Source organism: Balaenoptera acutorostrata, chromosome 7, assembly GCF_949987535.1.
Source record: "Balaenoptera acutorostrata chromosome 7, mBalAcu1.1, whole genome shotgun sequence".
NCBI lineage: Eukaryota > Metazoa > Chordata > Mammalia > Artiodactyla > Balaenopteridae > Balaenoptera > Balaenoptera acutorostrata.
The window spans coordinates 76,702,735-76,725,615 of NC_080070.1; the positions used below are offsets into that span (position 1 = coordinate 76,702,735).

General features: G+C 39.6%; 1 protein-coding gene across 2 annotated transcripts in view; it reads right to left on the reverse strand.

The window, feature by feature from the left end:
- Positions 1 to 22,881, reverse strand: part of RAPGEF5 (Rap guanine nucleotide exchange factor 5) — a 179,668-nt gene that overhangs the window by 79,250 nt on the left and 77,537 nt on the right. The window contains exon 7 of one of the 2 annotated variants that reach the window (XM_057550581.1): positions 19,939 to 20,064. In XM_057550581.1, the coding sequence (XP_057406564.1) occupies positions 19,939 to 20,064 (126 nt within the window). Of the gene's footprint in view, positions 1 to 19,938; positions 20,330 to 22,881 lie in introns of those variants that run through there. The other variant, XM_028166932.2, reaches the window with a different exon arrangement.

Sequence of the window (22,881 nt, forward strand, 5' to 3'; positions counted from 1 at the left end):
TACTCTCAAAAGATACATTTCAAGTGGTGAACTCTGACGGTGCTAATAGAGGGGACAGTTTGCTGAGAGGTGCTCTTCCTAAGGAAGGGTAATCCAACTACTAGGGTGGTGGATAACAATGGCCCACGCTGTTCTGCATCTTGATCATCAACCTGAGTGTTTGGGACACTCAAACAGATATGGGTAAACTGAAAAGAAGAGCTGCGTGCTCGTCACACTGGACAATGATATAGACAGACAAGGGGTTATGAGATCAAAACGACCTGCTCTAATTCAGGATCTTGGCCTGAGGGTGGTTAATGTGAGAATCACTAAGGCAGCCCCAAAACTTGGCCAATATTTAAGAGGACACATGGTAAGTATTTTGTGACGTGTAAAGCATCATGCAATCATTAGCTACTAGACGATTAAAAAAAGCTAACATAATTTTATCTCATAGTGGTAGAGGTAACCACAGCTCAAGAACTAAGGAGACAGCACTGCCATATGCAACTAACAGACCCACTAGGAACAGGCAACAACGGAGGGATCAAGCCATGACCAGGCAGATAGATCTGTCACATTTATTGAGGGTTTACCATTTATCAGCAAAGCTAAGAGTTGAACATCCATTATCTTATCTAATCATTACAACAATTCTATGAGGTAAATACTGTTAAAACTCCCATTTTGATAAAGTAACTTGGCCAAGCAAGATCTTGTGTGAGGGTGTGGTAAAGCTGAGATTGAACCCAGGCAGACCCAACAACAGAGCCCTTAACCAGAACCACAGACGTCCCCAGAAGGTGGTTACTAATACACGTTAGAGACTACAAGTATGGAAGGGGACTTGGTTTACCCTGGTGCTGGCAGCCAAAGCAGGCTAATCTGCTTGGCAGATGAGGCAACAGGTGTGTCTACGTCATGCTGAGTTCCAAGAGGAGAAGAGGGTTGTCAAGGACCGAACGTGGTCTCAGGACCACAGCTAAACCAGCTCAGCCAGGGCGGAGCTCAATACCCCTGGCAAAGTGGAAATGAAGTGCTGGCAGGAACAGAGTTAAACATGGCAGGGATTAGTGGGATCTGATGCCCACAAAACTTGGGTACCCAGAGACATGCAGCCTAAGATTAGCAGGGCGTCCAGTGCATAAGCTGCCTTCGGCCTGATGGGCTCAAGCACTGGGCAGGCATGGAATTGTACACTTTAAAATAGTTAATTTTATGCTATGCGAATTTTACCTCCAACAAAACAAAACGGGGCTGTGATGAGCCTCTGGGCACAGGACTTTGCTGATCGAAATACATGGGACTCTGCACCAAGGAGCTACAAGAGGGTCTGGGAAACACGCCCCCTGAGGTACTGTTCAGGTAGTTGGAATGTCTAAGAAGAAGAACATCGGGAGAATGAAACCATAGCAGGAAATTTTCACTCTCTGAGCTACCCTGCCTTGTGGGACAGGGTGCCAGAGGATTACTTGTGATGCTCTAGAAAAGTTACCTTCCGTTAATGGGTGGCTAGATCAAGAAAGCAGATTGAGGCTCAATTTAAGGAAGTACTGTTGGCAGAGGCAGAATGAGCTCTGTCTCAAACTGGAGCAGAGCTGGTCAATAACATTACTGACAAGTGAAGATGGTTCTTCAGTGAGTGAGGCTGGACAAGACGACCTCGGCATCTTTTTCCCATCCTTAGATCCTACAGAATTCAGTTTTCTTGACACCACTTTTCTCACAGAAGCCCAAAGTGCTGCCTCTCCTAAATAGGAAAGCGGCACGTGATTTAGTGGTTAGGGATCTTTCCTCATCTTGTCCTACGGAAATTCACACACAGCTTAGCAAACCAAACCACCAATGCCCGCATCTATTCTTGTACCGTTAAATGTGGGTACAGCAGAACTGGAATACTTATCTGAAAAAAAAATCTCCTCTGGCCAAAAACAATTTTGTCTGAGAACAACCTTCACAGAATTTGCTGACAGTGTATCTCATGACTCTCTTTTCTCATGGAAAAAAAAAAAAAAAAAAAGGAAACAGATCTTTAAAAAAAAAAAAGTCAAAAGGATATTGCTAAAAAAAAAAAAGGATATTGCTGGCAAGATAGACCTGATTAAGAGAGCAGCTAAGGGAAAGACAAAGTAAGCAGATATGTGTCAAGGTGAGTAGTGGTCTAGATTTACCATATCACAAAGTTCTGGCCCGGCAAACACATCCTTTGTATAGGTGATTCTGGCAGAAAGAGAGTATTTAAATAATGACAATTAGTTCTTTTTAAAAATCCTACACATATTGTGATTAATAACTCAAACTAAAGCCTAAATAGGACTAATAGAATTCATCATCCCCAAGCTTACAAAATCTAGGTCAAGTCTGACTTCCATAGTGTGAAAGCAAACACAAAGTTGTTATGGAACGTGACTAAACTCCCACAGAAAATCAGTAAACGAGACTGGATAGAAAGTTCTGGCTGCTAGAAAAGAACTGTATTTATTAAATTTTACTGCCTCTAATAATTATCATGTAAAGGAAGTTTTCTAAGAACCCTACAATTAGGGCAAGGCTAGGAATTTGATCCTGAAGCCGACTTCAGCTAGTAAACCTATTGCACAAGAGAGCAGAGGAGATGGGGATAGAATGTAATATCTTGAAATACAGGCACTGTTTTTCCATCACAAGTATATTTCGATATACTCTATTAGCTTGATGGATTATTCTGGATACTGGTAGAAAAAAGGCACACTCAGCAAGGGTAGGTTTGATAAAATTAACCAAAATATGGTGAGATAACCATGGACCAGCAAAGGGAGATACTAACCACCCCTGGGTTAGTTGCCCTCTTGAAGGGGGGGCAAGAGGAAGTCAGAGTGAGTACTGGATCCCATTGGGAGGGAGCTGGAGAAGTAAGTGAGAGGCTTGCAAGGAGAAGCTACAGTCCCAGAGGGGTGCAGTCACTGCCATAACTGCAGCAGAAAGCAGGACAAGGTAGGAAGAAACACCCTGATCCCGTCTCCTTCTACACGCCAATCTCCTATGACCCCTCCCATTGCCCAAGTCCCATTTGGAGATGGAAAGCAAGAGATCCAGGCGGGTTAGGTCCATGGGGGTTAGGTCTCACTGCCAACCAGCATAGAGCAGAGGTGAGAATGCAGGAGGGGATGCAAATGTACATGATCTAGCAAACCTGACCTTCCAGTTTCCAGAGAAGCTTATGTCAGCTTATCACTAAGTTAGATGCCACTATATAGGTCATGGAATCCATCATCTTGCTGTCAGGAAAACAACTCAAAAACCTAATAGCTTTAGGGTAGGTTATATTAGCATCCCCCTAATTGACTTAATCTAATTCCTGCACGTTTTATTTTCTTAACACTCTTTCTGGCCTAATATTTACATCAGTTTACTACAGTTCAGATCCTACACTTGCTTCATACTCGACACTCCCCATGTGACCCTTGAGAGTTATTAAATCACACAGGTGTTATTGTTTTTTTATCATAAAATCTTAAATTTTATTAAATCTTTCCCAGAAATTCCTCTAGATCCAGTATGGAAGCTCTTGGCTGATGACAAGATTGTGGGTGGGGATAGAGGGGAGAAGAGAAAGGTGAAATGGCAGGACAAGTTCCACTCTGATATCTGCTGCATGGGAACAGGGGCTTGGTCTGTCTTGTTCTCTGTGCCGTCCCTCCATCCAGAACAACACTGTCTGTTAAATGAATGAATGGCCTGGTGAATGGTGGGTGAGCAGACAGATTGTAGACATTGGGATGGTCCAAGATCAAGGACAGAGAGGTCGGCAAAGGCAAGGAGGAAGAGGTTCAAAGGGACTCAGACCAGAGAGTAGGCTAGGGTAGAAAGGAGAAATTTCAAGAGTTAGTTAATGCCTTACAAGGCCCTCGTTTTGTGGTGGGGTTCCTGATTATCTGCAAGGGAGCAGTCAACATCCTTCAGCATCAGCAAGTCTAAAGTATAAACAAGATAAAACACCTGCAGCAACAAGCAAGGCGTGATGTCAGCCATGGTCACGGGGTGAGGCTGCGGCACTCCATCACTTCTGCAGCCCCTCGGTCCCAGATATGGTGGTTATTTCACTCTGCTAAGTCTCAGAGTTACATACACTCTCCCTGGTTAGTGGGCCCACGGGAATATGCAAAGGCTCGGCTGGGCTGGGAAGTCACTAAGACCTACCCCTTGGATTCAAAAAGCCTAGGTCAAAGGGCAACTGAGGGCACTGCCTTGTGCATATATGATCTGACAGAGGCTTATTAGAAGGTAATTCAGAAGAAATGAGGATGCCTTCAAATTCTAAATTAGATCATTAAGCATTTCCTAACATGACTGAGGTCACTGGAAAAAAACTTTGTCTAGCAATACTTTGAACCTGTGAATTCCATCAATCCACAGCGTTCATGCAGACAGTTTGCACGATATGTTCGCAACAGATTCGGCCACTTTGCAAAAAACTGAGATAACTTAGTGCTGGGAACAGCACTTATTTCCACTTCTCATTATTGGTATATCTTTTTTTTTTTTAAACATCTTTATTGGAGTATAATTGTTTTACAATGGTGTGTTAGTTTCTGCTTTATAACAAAGTGAATCAGCTATACATATTGGTATATCTTGATGGCCCTGAAAATACAATACATATGTTACTTGAGATTTAAAACAACTAAAAAATCTGAAATCTTGCTTCCTAGGAAATTTTACAGAAACGACAAATATAAATTTTAGAAATACCTTCTAGCTCCCAAGAATTCTTATATCATTGTGTGTGTGTGTGTATGTGTATATGTGTGTGACACACTTGCGAAGTTATTCTGAAGGGAAAATATCAATATTGACACTTTCCTCAAGCAGCCTAAAGATGAGATGAAAACCTATGGCAAATTATGACTCGGACAAAATTTCTACATACTAGTTGCAGACATACTTGTCACCTGGGGTTTGACTAATTCACAGCAGCAGTTTTACAGAAGCCTTTAAAATCTGAGTAAAAAGAGGACAGTATGGATTTTTACAGCAGCCCTTGATAGCCACCCCTGACTAGTTCCTATGGCGTTGGCTTCTCCTCCCAAATTCCTCTTATAGGAAACATAGTCGTGTTTGGAAATGCCTCCTGATTAAGTAAAGATCTAATTTATAAATTGAAATAACTTGAGAAAGCTAGCTCTTAACTGTGAACAGACCCAGTGGAAATATTCTTCAAATTTAAAAAGTATTGGATCCATGAAATTTGCTAAGAGAGTACATCTTAAGTGTTCTCACCACACACAAACACACACACACACATACACAAAATCTAACGTAATCACGTGAGGTATGGATATGTTAATTAGCTTGATTGCAGTAATCATTTTACAATGTATGCATATATCAAAACATCACATTGTACACCTTAAATATATATGACTTTTGTCAATCATACCTCAATAAAGCTGGGAAAAAATTTTAAATTGAAAGTAAATAAAGTGTAAAGTAATACACTTAGAAAATGGGAATGCTTCAAGTCAAGGAACTCTTTCCAAATCTCTTTTGTGTGTATATAAATGTGCATTTACACGTGCGTGCTTGCGAATATGCTTGTGTGTGTGTGTGTGTGTGTGTGTGTGCGCACATGAGTGCATGTGTAACTTTAGAGAGGGCAGAGCAGTAATAAAAAGGGCAGCCTCAGTCCTTATACAAGTTATGGAATGAAAATTCCTAGTTACCGTAGCAACTGCAAGATCACATGGCATGGAAGCAAGGAGATACAAAGCATCTTAAGTAAACACTCTTGTATTTTCATGTTTTGCACATTCCTTGGAGCTTTTAGAGAGGCACGCCTTAGGTCTCGGCAGTAACCATCTCAGAAACTTATTTCACAGTTTGAAACAAGATTGGGAGAAAGGTAGGACTGTGTCACCCGTGGTTTACTGCACAGCCATAGAAAGTTGGTGTTAAAACAGGTTAAGGGAATTTAAACTGCAATGAAATATTGGTACAATTATTTGAGAGACAAACAAAATTAGAAGGTAAAAAGGAAGAGAGAAGGTTAAAAATGAATTTGGTTGCAATGAAGTAGGTATTTCTCCCTCTTTTTCTGGAGTGAAGGAAGGATGGGTGTGCGGGAAGAGAGGAATGGATTGAAAAGAAACGGAAGTACTTTGATAATAAAGAACAGCAAAACAATCTTCTATTTTCCTGAATATTAATGTGCACTTGGGGTGCCAAAGAGGATTGACATCCTCACATACAAACCTGTCCCACTAAGAGCCTTGCTTTGTAAACTATGACTCACTGAAGTTTGAAAGTTTGTGTCTACTCTTTACCAAGTATGTATTCTCCCAAAAGCTTGTCTGTAGTTACAAACTGACTATTGTGATGAACCTCCCTGTTTCTTTCTGCTTGTCATTTCCAGGTTAACTCCCCATGGTACAAAACCCTTCAATTTAAAACTTTAAATCTTCAATGAACCGGAATCCTGGAGCTGGTACAACTTTGGATTTGCACAGATTTGGTTTGAGTGCTTGAACTTGGGAAACATTTCAAATCACTCACAATTGTCCTCTTGACCGAATTCAGGCCCGCAAATATTGATTGAAAGCCTAGCGCTAGACACTGGGGGTAAAAGTTCAAATAAAACATGGAGATTACCCTCAAAGAGGAAATATTCTTTATGAGAGAGAAACAGGGGAGAGACATAAATTTGCGTTTTTTAAAAAACAGTGGTTTGGAGCTAGGTTGTGCATAGTGGTTAATGAATTTAGCCAGTATAAATAAATAGACCCCTTTCTTCTTATTTCTAGGAGTTCAAGGCAGTAAGATCTGGAGGTTTTTTTGATTTGACATTATCTGGGAGTTTTATATCTCAGTCCTCCTCAGGACATTCTGAACTCAGAAAAACAATTCCAAATATTTAATGACATGACTTGAAATATGGTTTTAACACCCTGACAGCAGGGATATTTCTAGCAGGATGCTAGATCACCATCTGTCCATACCAACAGCATTTCACAAAAAGTAAATTTTTAGAAATTCTAGCCACAGGAGTATTTTTAGAACATAAAAGTACAGAATGATTATTGGCATTGATAGGCATAGTCAATCAGAGTAAAAGATGGCTACTCAAAACCTCCTGAATAATAAACTAGTATCCACTTTAAAATGGCAACATTTCCCCCCAAAGTGTTCAACACTCAGAAGTATGAATGCTGCTGAATTTGGGGGGGGAGGGGACGGGTCTTCAATTTAAGACAGGAATTTTAGAGCTAGAAGAAATCGTAGATGTCTAATCTACTACCCTTATAGATGGAAAACTGAAGCTCAGAGAGGTAATATGACTGACTAAATTCGTGCTCAATATATTTAATTTGTAGGAAGTTTGTTAACAGAATTCCAATTTATCAAGAATAAAATGGATTTTTTTTTATGCTGGTAACAAAATAGTAAAAGTTTGAAAATATGAAAAAATTCGCATGTGATAACTAATCAAGAAACCTTACTTTTACATTACAAAAATAAATCCCAGCTATATGAAAGACCTGAGTGAAAAGTGCAACTCTAGAAGAAATAGAATTGAGTATGTGGCCACAGAATTGGGAAGAACTCTATGATTTTAAAGGTGATTTTTAAAATTAAAAAACATGAATCAAGAGTTTTGCTCATATATGTATAAAAATAATAAGAAAGAAACAAACTCGACAAAACTACATATAACAAATATTACAAAGATTAATGTCCTTAACATATAAAAAGCTTATTCAAATCAATAAGAAAAATCCCAATGGAAAAATGGGCAAAGGAAGTGAATAGATTATTTACAGAAGAAATATAACTGGATTGATATAAACTGCAAGTATTCAACCTCACTAGAAAAGAAACGTAAATTTGAACAAGATAATACTAGTCCTTCCCATCAGCCTGACAAGAATACTTAGTTTCTCCTTCTAAGAATCATAATAATCAATGTGGGTGAGGGTATTACAAAATAAGTACTTTAATGTAGTGCTAATATATGGGAAAACTGGAACAAGCTTTATGGAGCGTAGCTGAGCGAAAAACATAAAAGAGATTAACACAGTTCATACCTGTGAGTAGTAATTACTCAGCTAGGAACTTACCCTTAAGAAATATAAATTTAGATAAAGATTTTTTTAGAGATGTGCATCTCAGATCACTTATAACAGCAAAAATTTGAAAACCTATTTGCCCCCAAATGGGAAGAGTAAGTGAAGTATGTTATAGAAGCGTAAGGAAAGCCTCATAATGTATACACTGATATAATTGGGAAGGCGAGAGGAAATCGTAGTTAGTTCTCACTAAATTTTTCTTTTCTTCCTTGTAGCTTTCTATGATTTCTAAATTCTCTACAAAAGGCATGTATTACTTTACTATTAGTAGAACAATTTTAAACAGTCTTTAACAGAAATGTGCTATAAATTCCTGCAAGTTGCCTGATGCCTTGTTCTCGACTGTCAAACACCTATAAACCTCAAGAATGAAGCTTGTTTTCAAAAACAAATTCAATCAGTAAAACAGGACAAGAACTATATACAATATTCTAATTAAAATTTATTTTGTAACTAGAAAATGGGGAGAGAGGAAAATGGTAAACACCAACAATATGTAACTCTCTTTAGATAAGAGATTTGTGATATTTGCCATTTATCATTTGTGTCCTTACGTGGTCAGAACCCAGGAAGTAAAAGAGATGATGTTTAATTTAGCAAATGCCTCACCAGAAGGCAAAGAAACAATTTTCTAGAAACAAACACCTTATTCAGAGTACACCCCTTACTTTCTTCTGTCTGCATACCACCCTTCTTTACTCTCATGTCTTTGTTTTCTCATTTTTCTCCCTCATTAACAGTGGGTGGCTTGGGGGCTCAAATCAGATCTTGCTCACTTATGTCCCTGTTCTACTGTGTGTGATGCCTGGTTCATCAGTGCTTAACAAACGCTTTTCTCAATGAATATAGGCAAGAAGAAATCTTAGCCAAGTACTTTAAAAATCTGCTCTATATATGAAAAGGAGAAAATTCTACTGAAATTAAAAATTATTTAGGCCCTAGACAAAGTCAATTTTATGTGCCATGGCTGAATACCCACTACTGGTAGCAGCAAGCTAAACAGCTATCTGGCTGTCTCCATCTTCATCTAGTAGGATTCTTTCTAATCATCTCTATGAGCTCAAACACGGGAATCTGAAATAAACTTCGAATGATGGAGAAGCTAAGTGTCTGATTGATGAGGGACGCTGGTGTCTGTCTGAAGACCTCACTGCAGTTAGGTAAGTGACTGAATTCCCCGGAGTCGGTGGGTCACCATATCCAGCTAAGGAATGCACAGTTAATTCTCTCTGAGTCTTCCATAGGCCTGTGCTACCTAACTTTTCTTTTCTTTCTAGGGTCCCCCAGACTGGGAGGTCTGCAGTTGCCACGCTCCATCACTCAGAAGGAAAAGACACCATTCTTGGCTTTTCTTCTGGATTGGAGCCCTCTCAAAACTTAGGTTTAGGCCAAAATGGGGTCAACAAAAGTCACTACACTCTTCCCCAGAGATTCTGGCGTAGCCAGGTGTGGTACATGAAAATAGAAGTCAGAGCTAAGATGCAAAAATGGCAAACCACAGAGGCTGGGGCCAGGGGAATAAGCAGCTGCAGATGTTGACTACACCTAGGGCCAGTCAGATCTTTATTAAGAAGGACTTTTCCAGGGTGTGGCGAACTTTTCTCAGGTCTCTGCACATCTCCATATGCCAAGATTATGAGTAATCCTGAAGGACAGGAATTTGAGATTTACTGACTTGGGACAGATGTGGGGTCTACTTAAAATTGGGATACAAGTCAGATTAGATTGACAAATTACAATGGAAATGGCATTTAACAGTTCAACGAGTCATGAAAGGTGTCTGCCCGCAAGCATCTGGCATTCAGGTATATTCCTTAAAAGACAATCAGAATAAAATTGGCTCTCTACTTTATTCCAAAGTTTCTTCTCTTGGATTTTAAGGGTTAGTTAGAATTCTGTCTCATCTAAGCTCAAAAGCTTCCTTTCTCCACCTCGGTGTATCCCTTAACCTCAGACCTGTAGGTAGAAATCAGCACCAGCTTGGGCCATGCGTGCTCTGTCCCTGCCATTCTATATCCTGTAGTTCTATTCACGTACATCTTTTAAAATTCCAGTCATACAAATTACGAGAGGAGACAGTATTATCTCCATGGCTTCAATTACCCTCTCGGTTCCCATGATTTTAGAGTTATATCTGAGTATTGTTTTAACGCGGAGATCATTTTTTAGATCTGTGCTTCCCTATGAGTGTTTAATGAGAAGCACTGAATGCTCCCATTTATTTTTGTTGATAAAACTGTGCCTGCTTTCAGGACTTGCTGTGTTAATTTTCTGACGGGATAAGTGCTAATTAGTAGGAGAGAAGTAGTTCAGCAGAAATGCTTTACTGGAGCAAGGGTCATTTCAGTCAGGCTAGTCTCCATTAGAGTCCCACAAAATATAACTTCAGAAACACAAAGAGTTAAAAGCACAAAGACTGAATTACACCTTTCCCTAACAAACCTGAAGGATCTCCGATAATGACTATTTTAATTAATGATCTTTTGCTTCTGATAATAGAGGCTAAAAGGTATACATTTTACTAGAAGAATATTATCAATGGAAATATTTCAACATCTCCTTGTGATTAATGAACTTCCGACAGAATTAATGGAGTGTAAAGTACTTATTGCCCATTTCAGAGGATACTCTTTATAATCCTATTTAGCAGGTGCCAGTTTCTGGGTGAAACTTTTTCTTACCCAATGAAGACGCATCACATCAAAAAAGTTCTTTCCAATGCCTATGATTCTCAGAGGAAAACTCCAGGATACTCAGATTGATTGCAAAAAATAACACATCATCACAATCCCCCGACTTGTAGTAACAGTAAGTTCACTGAGCAGGGAGAAAGTGATAGCATCCATCAACCATAAAATTCAGCTTGGGATTTTATTATGCATTGTACCATTTGGGGATCATTAGAATTCTTTATGCACAAGAGTATCAATATAAAGCTTGTTTTGCCTCTATAGATCCTACCCAAGGCAAGATCAAGCAAGGTTTAACGAGTCATCCGTGTGATTTTGATCTCACAAGGTCAAATTTTATGTGGACACCTTCCACCCCACCCCCACCTGGGAGGTCACTAAGATATGCTTCTGCGACTCATTAAGTTTTCAACAGATCTTCCTTAGAAATCCCTACCCCCAAGCCACTTCCTGCTCATCTTAATTGTCTTATTATCACTGTTGTTCACGCCCTCTCTTTATTTCTTGGATCTTGAGGAGCCCCTGATCCTTTATTCTGACTCAGCTCACCTCAATCATGCCCAGCCATTCCTGGAACCTGAACAAAGAGGACACTTACAAGGCTTTGTTAAAACTGTTGAGCCTTGTTCACTTAGTTACATATGAATGTACAATAAATGAACAGACATGTCATATCTTATTTCTCCTTTTTTTTTTTTTTTTTAATACAGGAGGGAAAGATTGGAAAAGAAAAAAAGCCACAAAAACTTATCCCAGGTAAACCTAAGTGTGACAGCATTAACTTCTACAGACCCAAACAACAAGTCTTTTTTTGCTTCAGTAATGGAGTGGGTGATTTTTTAAAAATTAAAGACAAATTTTTATATAACGACAAATAAGAACATGGTCATGTTTTAAGTAAAATATGGGTATTTAATATGATTTATTAGAAAAATATGTACTGTACATTTGCCCACAGTCTGTTATGTTCTGTTATGATATTTTCAGCAATCTTCTATTTTTGCTATCTTAAAACAACATTTAGTGCTGCTGTATGCCAGATGGAATTTTTCCTTTCCACCCACTTCCCAATGCAAAAGGAAAAAAAGGTTCTTTGCATCCCACATGGAAATCTTTTATAAATTTCTTTTCCTCATCTTTATCAACTGAAGTATGTGAATGTCTCAGAAATCACGAAACTCTGGCTGAATCAATCTGCAGCAAATATCGTGCAGCAGAGTAAGTACATTTAATGTGAACATACATGCCTGCGGGGTGTTAATTAACAGAGAGTATTCACATTACATACAAGTTCAAAATTCATTTCTATAAAAGCAGGACTGAATCAAAGTCAACTTTTTAAAGAAAAATGATGATGTAGTATATTTAAATAAGTAAGAGTAGAGCTATCATTGGACATTCTGTCTTCACAGCAAAGCTTTAATGTTTATGCTGGTTCCTGTTTTACGTAGTAAAACCAAGAGAGGACTACGAGGAAAGGAGTCAGAAAGCTTTGAAAGGAGAGAGCGTGACCCATTCTTTGCTAGCAAACCCATCCCCACACGGCAGCAGAGGAATCTCAAAAATTCACATCTAATCATCTTTCTCTCTCTTGTTTACATTCTTCATAAAAGCTCTGTATCGCTCTTAGCACGCCGTTTTTGGCTAGGCCTTTAGGTAATGCCTTGCATCCTCTGGCCCTCCCCGCCCTCTGACCCCTTGGCTCCAGCCACGTAGTTCTGCCTGCAGGGCTGCACCATCCTCTCTCTGCATCAGGCCCTTCTGGTCCTCACCCATGCTCTCTCCTCTGCCTGGAATGCCCATTCTTCCTCACTTCTCCTAGTAGCTCTTCTGAGTCTTCAGATTCTTTCTCTTCCTCAGGGACACATGCTTGTCTCCCTAGACCAGCTGAGCTCCCTGTGACAAGCTTCCATAGCACCCTGGGACTTAGCATGCAGGTAGCTGTGAACTCAGCCTCTGAATTTCTTGCAATGTTATCTCCCCCAAAGCAGTGATGTATCAGGGCAGTCTTTGGGGAGTCAAGGCACAGTGTATGTTGGTACCTATGTCTCCATACTCCTTGATGTCTCCACGTTTTACTTCTCTGAGCCTCAGTGGTACACAGTTGTCACAAAGTACTGTCTATCTCTCTGTGAAGGACTGTCCATCTGTCTGTGCATCTTTTCTCCACCCTTTTGTCTTAAAGCACCCATTAGAAATTCAAATGAAACCAAACCACCAAAGATTTCTAGTGTTACCTGATCAGACAACAACCTACAAGGTATTAATATTGCTACATTAATGCAGACCAGGCCTTGATAGGGATAGAGAAAAAAAGAATATAAGGTTGCCAGGGGTCTGGAGTGAGGTTCACCACCGAGAGGAACAAAAGTCAAAGAAAAATAACCTATTTTCCAATATTTCACCTTAATGATTTCTTAGACATACTAAAGATGATATGGCTATTTTATTTTTACAAGTAGAAGAAATTAATAAACCTGGGGAGCAGCATTTGTACCACAGGGAATCCAAGATCCATTGAGAATATGGCTTGGATAAATCAAACTAACTGAGACAGTATCCATTGTCTTAACTGGGCCTTTAAAAAAGAAACTTGAATATTTTCAGAAAAATAAATGAGTATCATAATGACAAGTTCCTCTCTGCTTAAAATGTTAAAAACGTTAAAAACTGAAACTAATATTTTAAAAATGTTGAGACTTGCAGTGGGCTTTCTGTGAGAACCTAAAAATCCAGCTAATGGGCAGATGGCCCCCCAGACAGCACGAGCACAGCACTGACGTCCACTGGCTGCCATTTTTCTGGAAGGAAAAAAACGAAACAAAAGCAGAATTTAAAGTGAACCAGACTTGTAAACCTTGCTTTTGAAAACTGAGAAGAACTTCTTTTTGGATTGCTGCAACTGTGAATAGGTCTACCAGAGGTATTTCCCTCTCCCTGAAGGCCTGGGAAATTGTTTAAACACTTCGTTAAATACTGTCTTGAATGGTTCACTTGTTCTCCAAGTGTGAATTTGTTTCTTCAGCTAGACTGTAAATTTCTTGGAGGCAAGACCTATCTTCTATCACTTTCGTGGTTACTCTGTGACCAAATTAATCCAGATTAAAAATGAACTAAAACAACTCACTCAAGGAAGCCAATTTCCTCTAAAAAGGTATGTATGTTAGTACCAAACCAACACAAAGTCAGGATTTTGTCATTAAGAAAAATACATGGTTTCTACACAGAATTTCTCAGCAGTGGGCAACTTAATATATTATGACTTGCCTAATACATTTGAATTCTGGCTTTCAATACTAACTAATAATGTTACAGCATTCTATTTGTCTTTAGTTTCTCGGTTAAACTAAATTACCGGTGAACTTCAAATAAGGCCATGATTGGTCTTAATTTTACTCGCTTAGATGTATAATGCAAGTGTGAATACAGGATGATAAAACCATTTCCTTTTAGTATTTCATGTAGAGTATAAAGAGGGCTTTCACCTTATATTAAGCTGCTTTTTTTTTTTTTTAAGCAATAGACCAAATGAAATGCAGAGACCAACTTCTAGTGTGTGCAATAAGAGTGGCAGTAGCCAGAATACTCCAACCCACTTCTGCCCTAGTAATCCACAACCAGCAAACCCTTTGACGCAAGCAGGAGTCCAGGATGAGGCTGCAGGAAACAGGGGAAAGGAAATTCCGGTTGAAGTTGAGAGATAGGGACCCTACCCTGGCAGCAGACTATGCCAAGATTCATTTTCAGAACGTGTAAAATCCCCTTCCCACCCATATTTCATGAGTGAATTGGAAAAGGGGAAGGAAGTAGGGTGGGTCCCCAGACATAACAAAGGAATTGAAGAAAGCAGGGTGGGGAGAGGGAGGGATACAGACAAGGGTCCCTAGGGAAAGCATCACTTAGCACGGCTCTCACATACGTTTTATAGACCTTCATTTCTGCAGTTTGGAAATTAGGAAGTCAAGTTCAGGAGCTGCTTGTTAGTATTTCTACTCTACAGGTTAATACACTGCAAAGCATAAACGACATTTCAGCAAAAACTGAGTTTCGGTTTTCTGGTAAACAGTGCAGTGGTATGCCATTAAACAGCACCCACATCTAGATGCATACTTTAATCCAGCTATTTCACAGATACTAAATGTGAACAGTTTATACACTTTAAAAAGTCAGGACTCAGAATAAGCTAGTAGCTTAGCATTCCCTTTTCATTTTTCCTTCCCACACTTCACCACCACCATCCCTTCAATATGTAGCCGTCTGTCTTTCCTTCAGGGCTGTCCTCCTAGTGGTCCCTCTTTCTCAGGACTATCATGATTCTTGCCATCTCAGCTTCCTGTCCTCCTACCAGGCGTCCCTCCGGTGATGACAGCTGAGAGAAGATGCCACCCAGGGGTAGTCAGACTTGAGTTCACACTTAGCCCATCTCTGCTTGATCACTCACCAGCCTCAGCTTTCTGACTCATCACACTGAAATAATATCGTTTACCTCACAGACGGGCCCCCTCATCCTACTTTCTTACGAAAACTAACAAAACAAGTCAATGCCTCTTCATTATTTCTAGAATGAAGTGAAACGTCTCAGCCCTCAAAATCCTCCACAGTCTGGTCCCAATCTCATTTCTCACTAACTCGTCCATCTCCTGAATCCTTGTCACCATCTCCCTTACCCCCATTCTTGGTACCCTGGTGACAGAATGGTTTTGATTTCCAAAAAATACCTTGTATTTTTAGATATTTCTGTGCATTTTCTAATGCTATTCTTTCCTCCAGGAATGCTCTTCTTCAGTTTGGATTGTTTAAATCCAACCTAAAACCTACTTTAAGGTCCACATCAAACTCAACCTCTGCCATGAGAAAGAATCCTGTTTCCCCAGGTGTAAATTCTTCCTCTGACACCCATGTATCTCTCTGGGGATTATCACCACTGCCTCCTTGTATTGCTGTTATGTGTGTCAGTATCTTTTCTCCACAACCTGACTATACTCCTTCAGGTAGGAACCACCACAGTTATTCTGGATCCCCAACAACATCAGCTTCAATAAAGGCGTATTGAATGAATAAACAACCAAGAGTATTCTAGAATAACAGTATAGAAACACCAACTCAGACTGTGGGTCAGGAGAGCGTCTCTAAAATCACAGTTAGTTCTGAAGGAGGCACACACATCATTGCAGCCAATGCCAAAGCTTTGGCCAAATAATTTAGTTCATCTTGAGGTTACCAGAGACTCTCTGTGCTTAAGGGATTGTCCAAGTATCTGGGTCTCAGAAGAAGTAGTCTCCATACTGCTAGCCAGAAACTCCATCGAACGATTTGTTAATGAGATAAACAGTGTTCTGTAGCATAAATCTCAGACACTTGAAACACACTGCAGGACAACAAAACAAGGTAAATGTCTATGTAGCTTTTTGGCAAAGGTGACCAACCATTCTGGTGATACACAGAACTTTCTCATGTCTGCACCAGGAAACCGTAATAACAAATTCAAAAACTGCTTAGTATAAATTAGCACACACATTCCCCCATTATCCCCCATTGATAATTGGCAGAATTATCAAATTCTGCCAATTTTACCATCTAAATGGCTCAACATCTGTGGCCTTCTCATTTCCCAGAGCTGCCACCCTGCTTCAGGCTTACATCTCTCACCTGACTCACAACAAGAGCTCTCTAAGGGTTCTCTCCAACATGTCCCCGTTCCCCACTCAATTTTTCCTCTAAACCAATGCCAGAGAGATCTTAAAAAGACCACATCTGATTATGCCACTTCCCTTCTTTGATGGCTTTCCTTTACCAGAAAGGCAAGTCTAAACTCCTTAGAGTGGATTGCCAGGTCTTTCACAACTTACAGCCCACCTCACCCCACCTCATTTCCTAAGAATTGCCCAGGGCTCAACTCATGTGCCTTCCTGCTGGTCCCTCTGCCTTAAGTGTTCTCCCCTGTCCTGCCCTTCTATGACCATTAGTCATTCTTCAAGCTCAAGCTCAAAAGTCCCCATTTGGTAACACGTGCCCCTTCCTCTATGGATACAATCATAGAATTAAGCCTAGAAAATATGATGCCCACATAAGAGGCAATTTCTTTAGAGAATTAATGACCAAATGTTAATCTCACTCTCATAATGTTTATAAGAAATAGCCATTTCTGTCCCCTTCTTAAAGTTCTCACATAATTTTCAACACTTAGGAATGAGTGCTGGCTAATTTTGCCTACAGCTTGTTAATATAAAATAGGAAAACTAAGTGCTTGCTGAGAAACTTGTGATAATTACACATTTAACTTTTTTTAAGTTTCAGAAACCCCTTGGCAAAAGCACAGAGTCAAGTGTTTCTCTAATTACATCCATTTATAACCTAATCATGGCACTTACCAGTTTAAAAAGATATTAGATATGCCCACTCAGAAATCTTGAAGCCCCTTCCATTTGTAACAAGATGTACCAGCAACAAAAGCTTTATTCCATCAAATTCATGTCTATCTCTATGCAGTAGTACCTCAAAGTAGTTGTCTCATTTTGGCATACATGTACAAAAGGGGGTGTGACATTCTAGGACTGGAGAAACAAAGTCATTTAGTGAAAAGAATGACTCAATAGGCAACTGGGATTCTAACTCAAATTTTACCACTGCGCACTTAAATAATTTTGGCCCAGGAATGGTAGATGAGGTAGTTGACGCATTTGAGAATCACAAAAGAAAGGAAATCTGTATGTAACTCTAGGGTTTGGTCGTTATTGTTATAAGAATAGGAAACTGCAGACTGGGTTTACACTAAGTAAACTGCAATTTCCTCTGTATATTCTGTGTGTTATAACTGAGTTTTCATGAGCAAGAACAGATGACTGCTATTGAAGAGAAAATGAGGGCAGGAAAAATGAAAATGCTGCAATCATCTCATGGACACTGTGAATTCAGTGGGCAAGCAAAGGTATCTTTATACCAAGTGCTTAAGGCATAAAAGAGTGAAAAAAGCTACCAGATGATTTTTATTCTTTATAAATTATTGTAAAAAGTAGAAGCACCTAGTATCAAATATTCTGTTTGGTAGAGTACTATGGAAGTCTCAGCCTTGAGGGTTGATCAGTTCAGACGGTGTCACCCTGCAGGAGGGAGACCACAAAATGGCTAAGTTTGTATTTATCACTAAGGAAGAAAAATCCTTAATAGTCACCTTTCCTGACTTTCAGCTTCAGTAGGAAAAGTCTACACAGAAAAGACCATCATTCCAATATTTATTTATACATCATCTTTCCTCTCAGAAATGTACACACTTCAGAGCTGTACTGCATCAATATTATGACATTCATGCAAGAAGTAAAAAACCTTAGTGCTCTCTCTTACAATCTTAAAATGAAGGTTTAAAGAGAATAGTGAGTACACAACTGCCAGCAGAGTTACGTAAGCAAACCGTAAGCAAACCTTCCACCACTAAATTTCCGTTCCATGGTAAAAGTCCTTATAATAAAGAGCAGCAAGTTCAGATTTCTGTTACTATATATTTGGAGTGTATTATACTCTCATTAGCTGTAACTATAATATTCTGGATTCAACTAATAAGGCAAAGGCAACACAGGTACCTTTTTAATAAGCATAAAGCTGTCTGTGGCCTAAGGCTGATGATTTCTAATCTTGGTGAAGTGGTACTCTATCTCCTATTGGTTTGATTTTAAAAGATCTCGCCCTCCCCTCAGGTTGTCACTGATCCACTGAATTGAGTATGCAATCCATTGTAAAATATGTCATCCATTTTAAGGACCACTAAGAAAGAAAAGTGTTCCCAGTTAAACTAGGACATGTTTTCCTATCATCAACTTTAAGACTCATCCTGATTTCAGACATGCTAAGATGTGTGGGGAAAGTGCACCTTGAAATCAATAAAATGCAGCATATGAAAACTACTGCTCTTCTAATTAAAATGAATCGAAAGGAATACTGTTTTGAGAAATTTAGGACATGAACCAGGATATTCAAATATTCTAAGGACGCAGAAGAAGTTAGGAGTCAGTCTTAGATATACATGCAGTCAACCTTCAGGGTGTTTTTTAACAATTCAAACAAGTCCCTTAACTTTTCAGTAGTACCTACCGAGGTGAAGGTTCCTGAGACCTCCACTCGCACTTAAAGCCAATGGTCACCTCTAGGAGAACTGCGATCACAAGGCTTTGAAACTGCTAATTATTCTCCCCCTTGAGACACCAATGCTAACGACTTGCCGAATGGTTAGAGACGGGTTACGTTATCAAACTAAACAGCATGCCATCCTTGGACTTCTCACCTCCTCTCCAGCTCAGTAAATCCCTGGCATTTCTACTGATGGCCTTGCAGCAGAAAAAGCATGAAACAATATTTTTCCCCCTTGGAAAGGGTTGAAAATAAAACTCCAAGGAAAAATTAAAGTCAGAGAAAAGACATATTCATAAACACTGAGGAATTTTCCCCTTCATGAGCAATCCTGGAGAGCTTAGCACTGAGAGTGAAGCCTTACAAACAACAAGAAGTCAACAGACAACAATGTAAAGCAGAAGAAAGTGGTCCCATTGTCTCTCTAGCATGACGGCAGCGTTCTCAGTTCTAAGGCTCAGTCTGAATAACTGCTTTCAGGAGAACTGAGCAGAGCGTCCCTTTCCTCCAGTTTAACTACATCCAAACAATATAACTCTTGTTGGAACACGAACGCTCACAAGATACTGGGAAAACTCCCTTCTGACTCGCTTACTTAGTGTGAGCATCTAGAATATGCTCGTCCATTCTTATCTGTCTCTTGTGACTTAGGATGCATTTGTTTGATAACTAGATTCACCCCCTGTGCTAAATATAAAAGTACATCGTAATGTTCTTTCAAAACTCATATTCCACAAACTATCTGATGGGGTGAAACTCCCCCAAGTCAAACCTGAAAGCCATCAAATAGGCATGCATTCATATTTGCTCCCATGCGTTCTTATATTTCTACATGATTTACTTCTGTGAAGAAATCTCTTACAAAACCACTGGCTTAGAAAATTATAGTAGTTGTCATTTTTTACTAAAAAGCATGCTTTTGGAGGGAAAAAACCCCAAACCTAAAGAACTTAAAATAAAATATTCTTTCCTTCAAACATACAAGCAGGCAGAAACATTTTCCACCCCTTCAAACCCGCATCCCCAATAGGAAAAGGGCTTACATGTTCAGACTTCTCCTGTTCTTTTTTGTCCGTCTGCAAAAATTGACAGTTTTCTCTTGCCAGCTTCTGGACCAGTTCAATTCGCCCGATATCATCTCTCTCCTGAAGTTTGCATATCACCCCGGCCTTAAGAGTTGGAGAAAAAGCAAAGATATACTTAAATCCACAGTCCCAGGACATGACACCACTGCAAAGTTCACCTTATAACAAACTCATCTTCTCTGTCGCCTGGATTAAATCATGGTCTTGGTAAAATATTTTGCCTTTCCAAAATTGAAATTGTATTATCTTAACCTAGGAATGCCGCACCAAAAGACTTAAAGTGAGATCATTTATCAGTCTACTTTAAGAGAGTGAAAGGCAGAGCAAACTAAATCATGTGCTACTAAAGGGTGCTCCTGATCTGCCACTATTTGTTCCTGACAGCCTGTTTCCTGTTACATAAGCCCAGCAAGAGGTTAAAAACTCATGGGAAAGTTAGCCAGGAACTACTCTGGCAATAAGGGTGAAGTGATAGAGTACTAAAAATAACAGTACATAACCTCCTAATTCCTTAGCTCCACCAGCTCATTCCATGTACAAATACAGAGTTCACAAGACGATCACAAGATAATTCTTCTTTTTTCATAACTGGAAAGTTACTATGGGGCATTATTAGTAAAATACCTCCAATGTTGCATAAAATATGGTAGAAAAGTTTATTAAAAATAAACTGCAAAAAGAAAGCTTCAAATTTCATCAGGGTTTAGAAATGGTCCACAAAGCATCATACTTTTTATTATACCCAAGTACCAAATAATAATAATATGAAGAAGGAGAATCTAGGACTTTGATCAGAAAGAAAAAATGGTTATATCACACACATCATGAACTGTTTCTGCTCAAATTCTTTCAGAAATGGTTCACACTGACGTATCAGGACACGATCTAAAAGGAAATCAGAAGTTACTCTTGGCAGGAACAGCCAAAACTATCAAGTCTTTGTTTTACCCTATACAATCTATAGGATTCGAACGGACCCAGCAACATGACCAAATATGGAGAAGGGGGCAGCAAGTGATCACAGCTTCAGGGTCTTAACAGTTTGTACTTAAAAACACACATTTTGTTGAGTGGGCATCAGAAAAATGGAACCATCCATTCAAAGCAATGACTAAGTATTTATTCCTAAGGGCAAGGACATCACCTTAACTAGCAGTTTCTCCAACAAATAGGAAACAAACAAACAAACAAACAAAATCATTGACGTGGCCCAAATCAGATTCCCATGGAACAGCAAGTGGAATTCCTCCACCAAAGTCAGACATTTATGTTTATAGCATCCTTCACAAGTGGTCTTCCAGTTTGTCTCCAAGGTTTCCAAGGACAAGGATCTCAGTTTATCTTAAGACAGCCTGTGCAGTGCTGGAGGGCCAGAATTATTGGAAAGTCCCTTATCATGCTAGACAAAACTCTGAAACCACTGAACTTCAACCCATGAGTACTAGTATTGCCTTTAAAGCAATTGAAAGTATGTCTATTTTTTATCCAATATGACAAACTTCCAAATATTTAAATACCACTATTTATGATATCCTCCTTTTTGCATTTCCCATGTACGTTCCCCTAGCTCCCTATATCATTTACTCATTCATTCACTCAGTCACTCACTCAACTGATTTTATTTGAACAACAACCACGTGTCAAGATTTATTATAGGTTCTAGGGATACAGTGGTCAATAATAACAATAAAAACAAAGTCCCACATGTCATGGAGCTTATATTCACCAGGGGATGTGGATTATATAACATACAGATATGAAACAGCAGATGGTAATATATGATATGAAGGCAAACAAAGCAGGGTAAGGGACAGAGAAATGTTATTAAGATAGAAATGTCAGGGAAGGATTCTTTGGTTGACATTTGAGTGGAGATATAAAGGAAGTGAAGAACGTTACAGGCAGAGGAACAGAAGTGCAAGGGCCCTGAGGCTTGGGTGTGTTTGGCATGTTCAAGGGAGAGCAAAGAGTACAGCAGGGCTGGAGCAGAGCTGGTAAGGGAGAGCCCAGTGGGACTGCTCGGAAAGGTGAAGCCGACCAGAACATGCAGCTTCTTTACAGGATGTGTAAGAGGTTTACATTCTTTTTCTGAACAAGACGGAAATACTTAGGAATGTTTTGAACATGGGACTGGAATAATCTGACATTTTAACAGGATCGTTCTGTCTTCTGGGTTGAGAAAACACTGTTAAGTGGGGGGAGGGGGAAGCAGTTGAAGCTAGAAGACCAATTAGGAGATCGGTCTTCAGGCAAGAAATGGCTTGGAACTTGTGGTAGAGGTGGAGATGGGGAGAAGTGATTAGAATCTGGATCTGTTTCAAAGGAAGGGCTAGCAGAATTGGTCTCTAAGATATTTGGCCTGAGTCACTGGAAGGGTAGGGTTGTCATTTCCTGAGATTGGGAGACTAGGGGAGGAGATCTAGTAAGGGATATGCCTATTAGACATCCAAGTGGAACTGCCAGGTTGGCCGTCTGGAGGTCCAGAGAAGTCTAAGTTGGAGATAGGACTTTGGGAGTCATCAGAATGTAGATGGTATTTAAACCAGAGGAAGGACTGAAGTTACCAATGGAGTGACTTAAACAGAGAAGAGAAGAAATCCATGAGCTGAGTCTAATATTTAGATATTGGGAAGATGAGGAGTAATCTGAAAAGGAGAATAAGGAGGAGGGGCTCTAGGAGGAGAACCCAGTGAGTAGTGACAGCGGTGTTTCAAGGAGGAGGGAGTGAAAAACTGTATCCAGCGCAGCTGAAACATCAAATAAGGAGTTCAAAACAACTGACACTGAATTTAACAAAAGTAACTGGTGACTTTGAATGTAACTTTTTTTTTTTGAGGAAAAAAGTGGTAGGGGGAAAAAAGCCTTATTCACATGGTTTTAACAGAGAATGAAAGACAACTC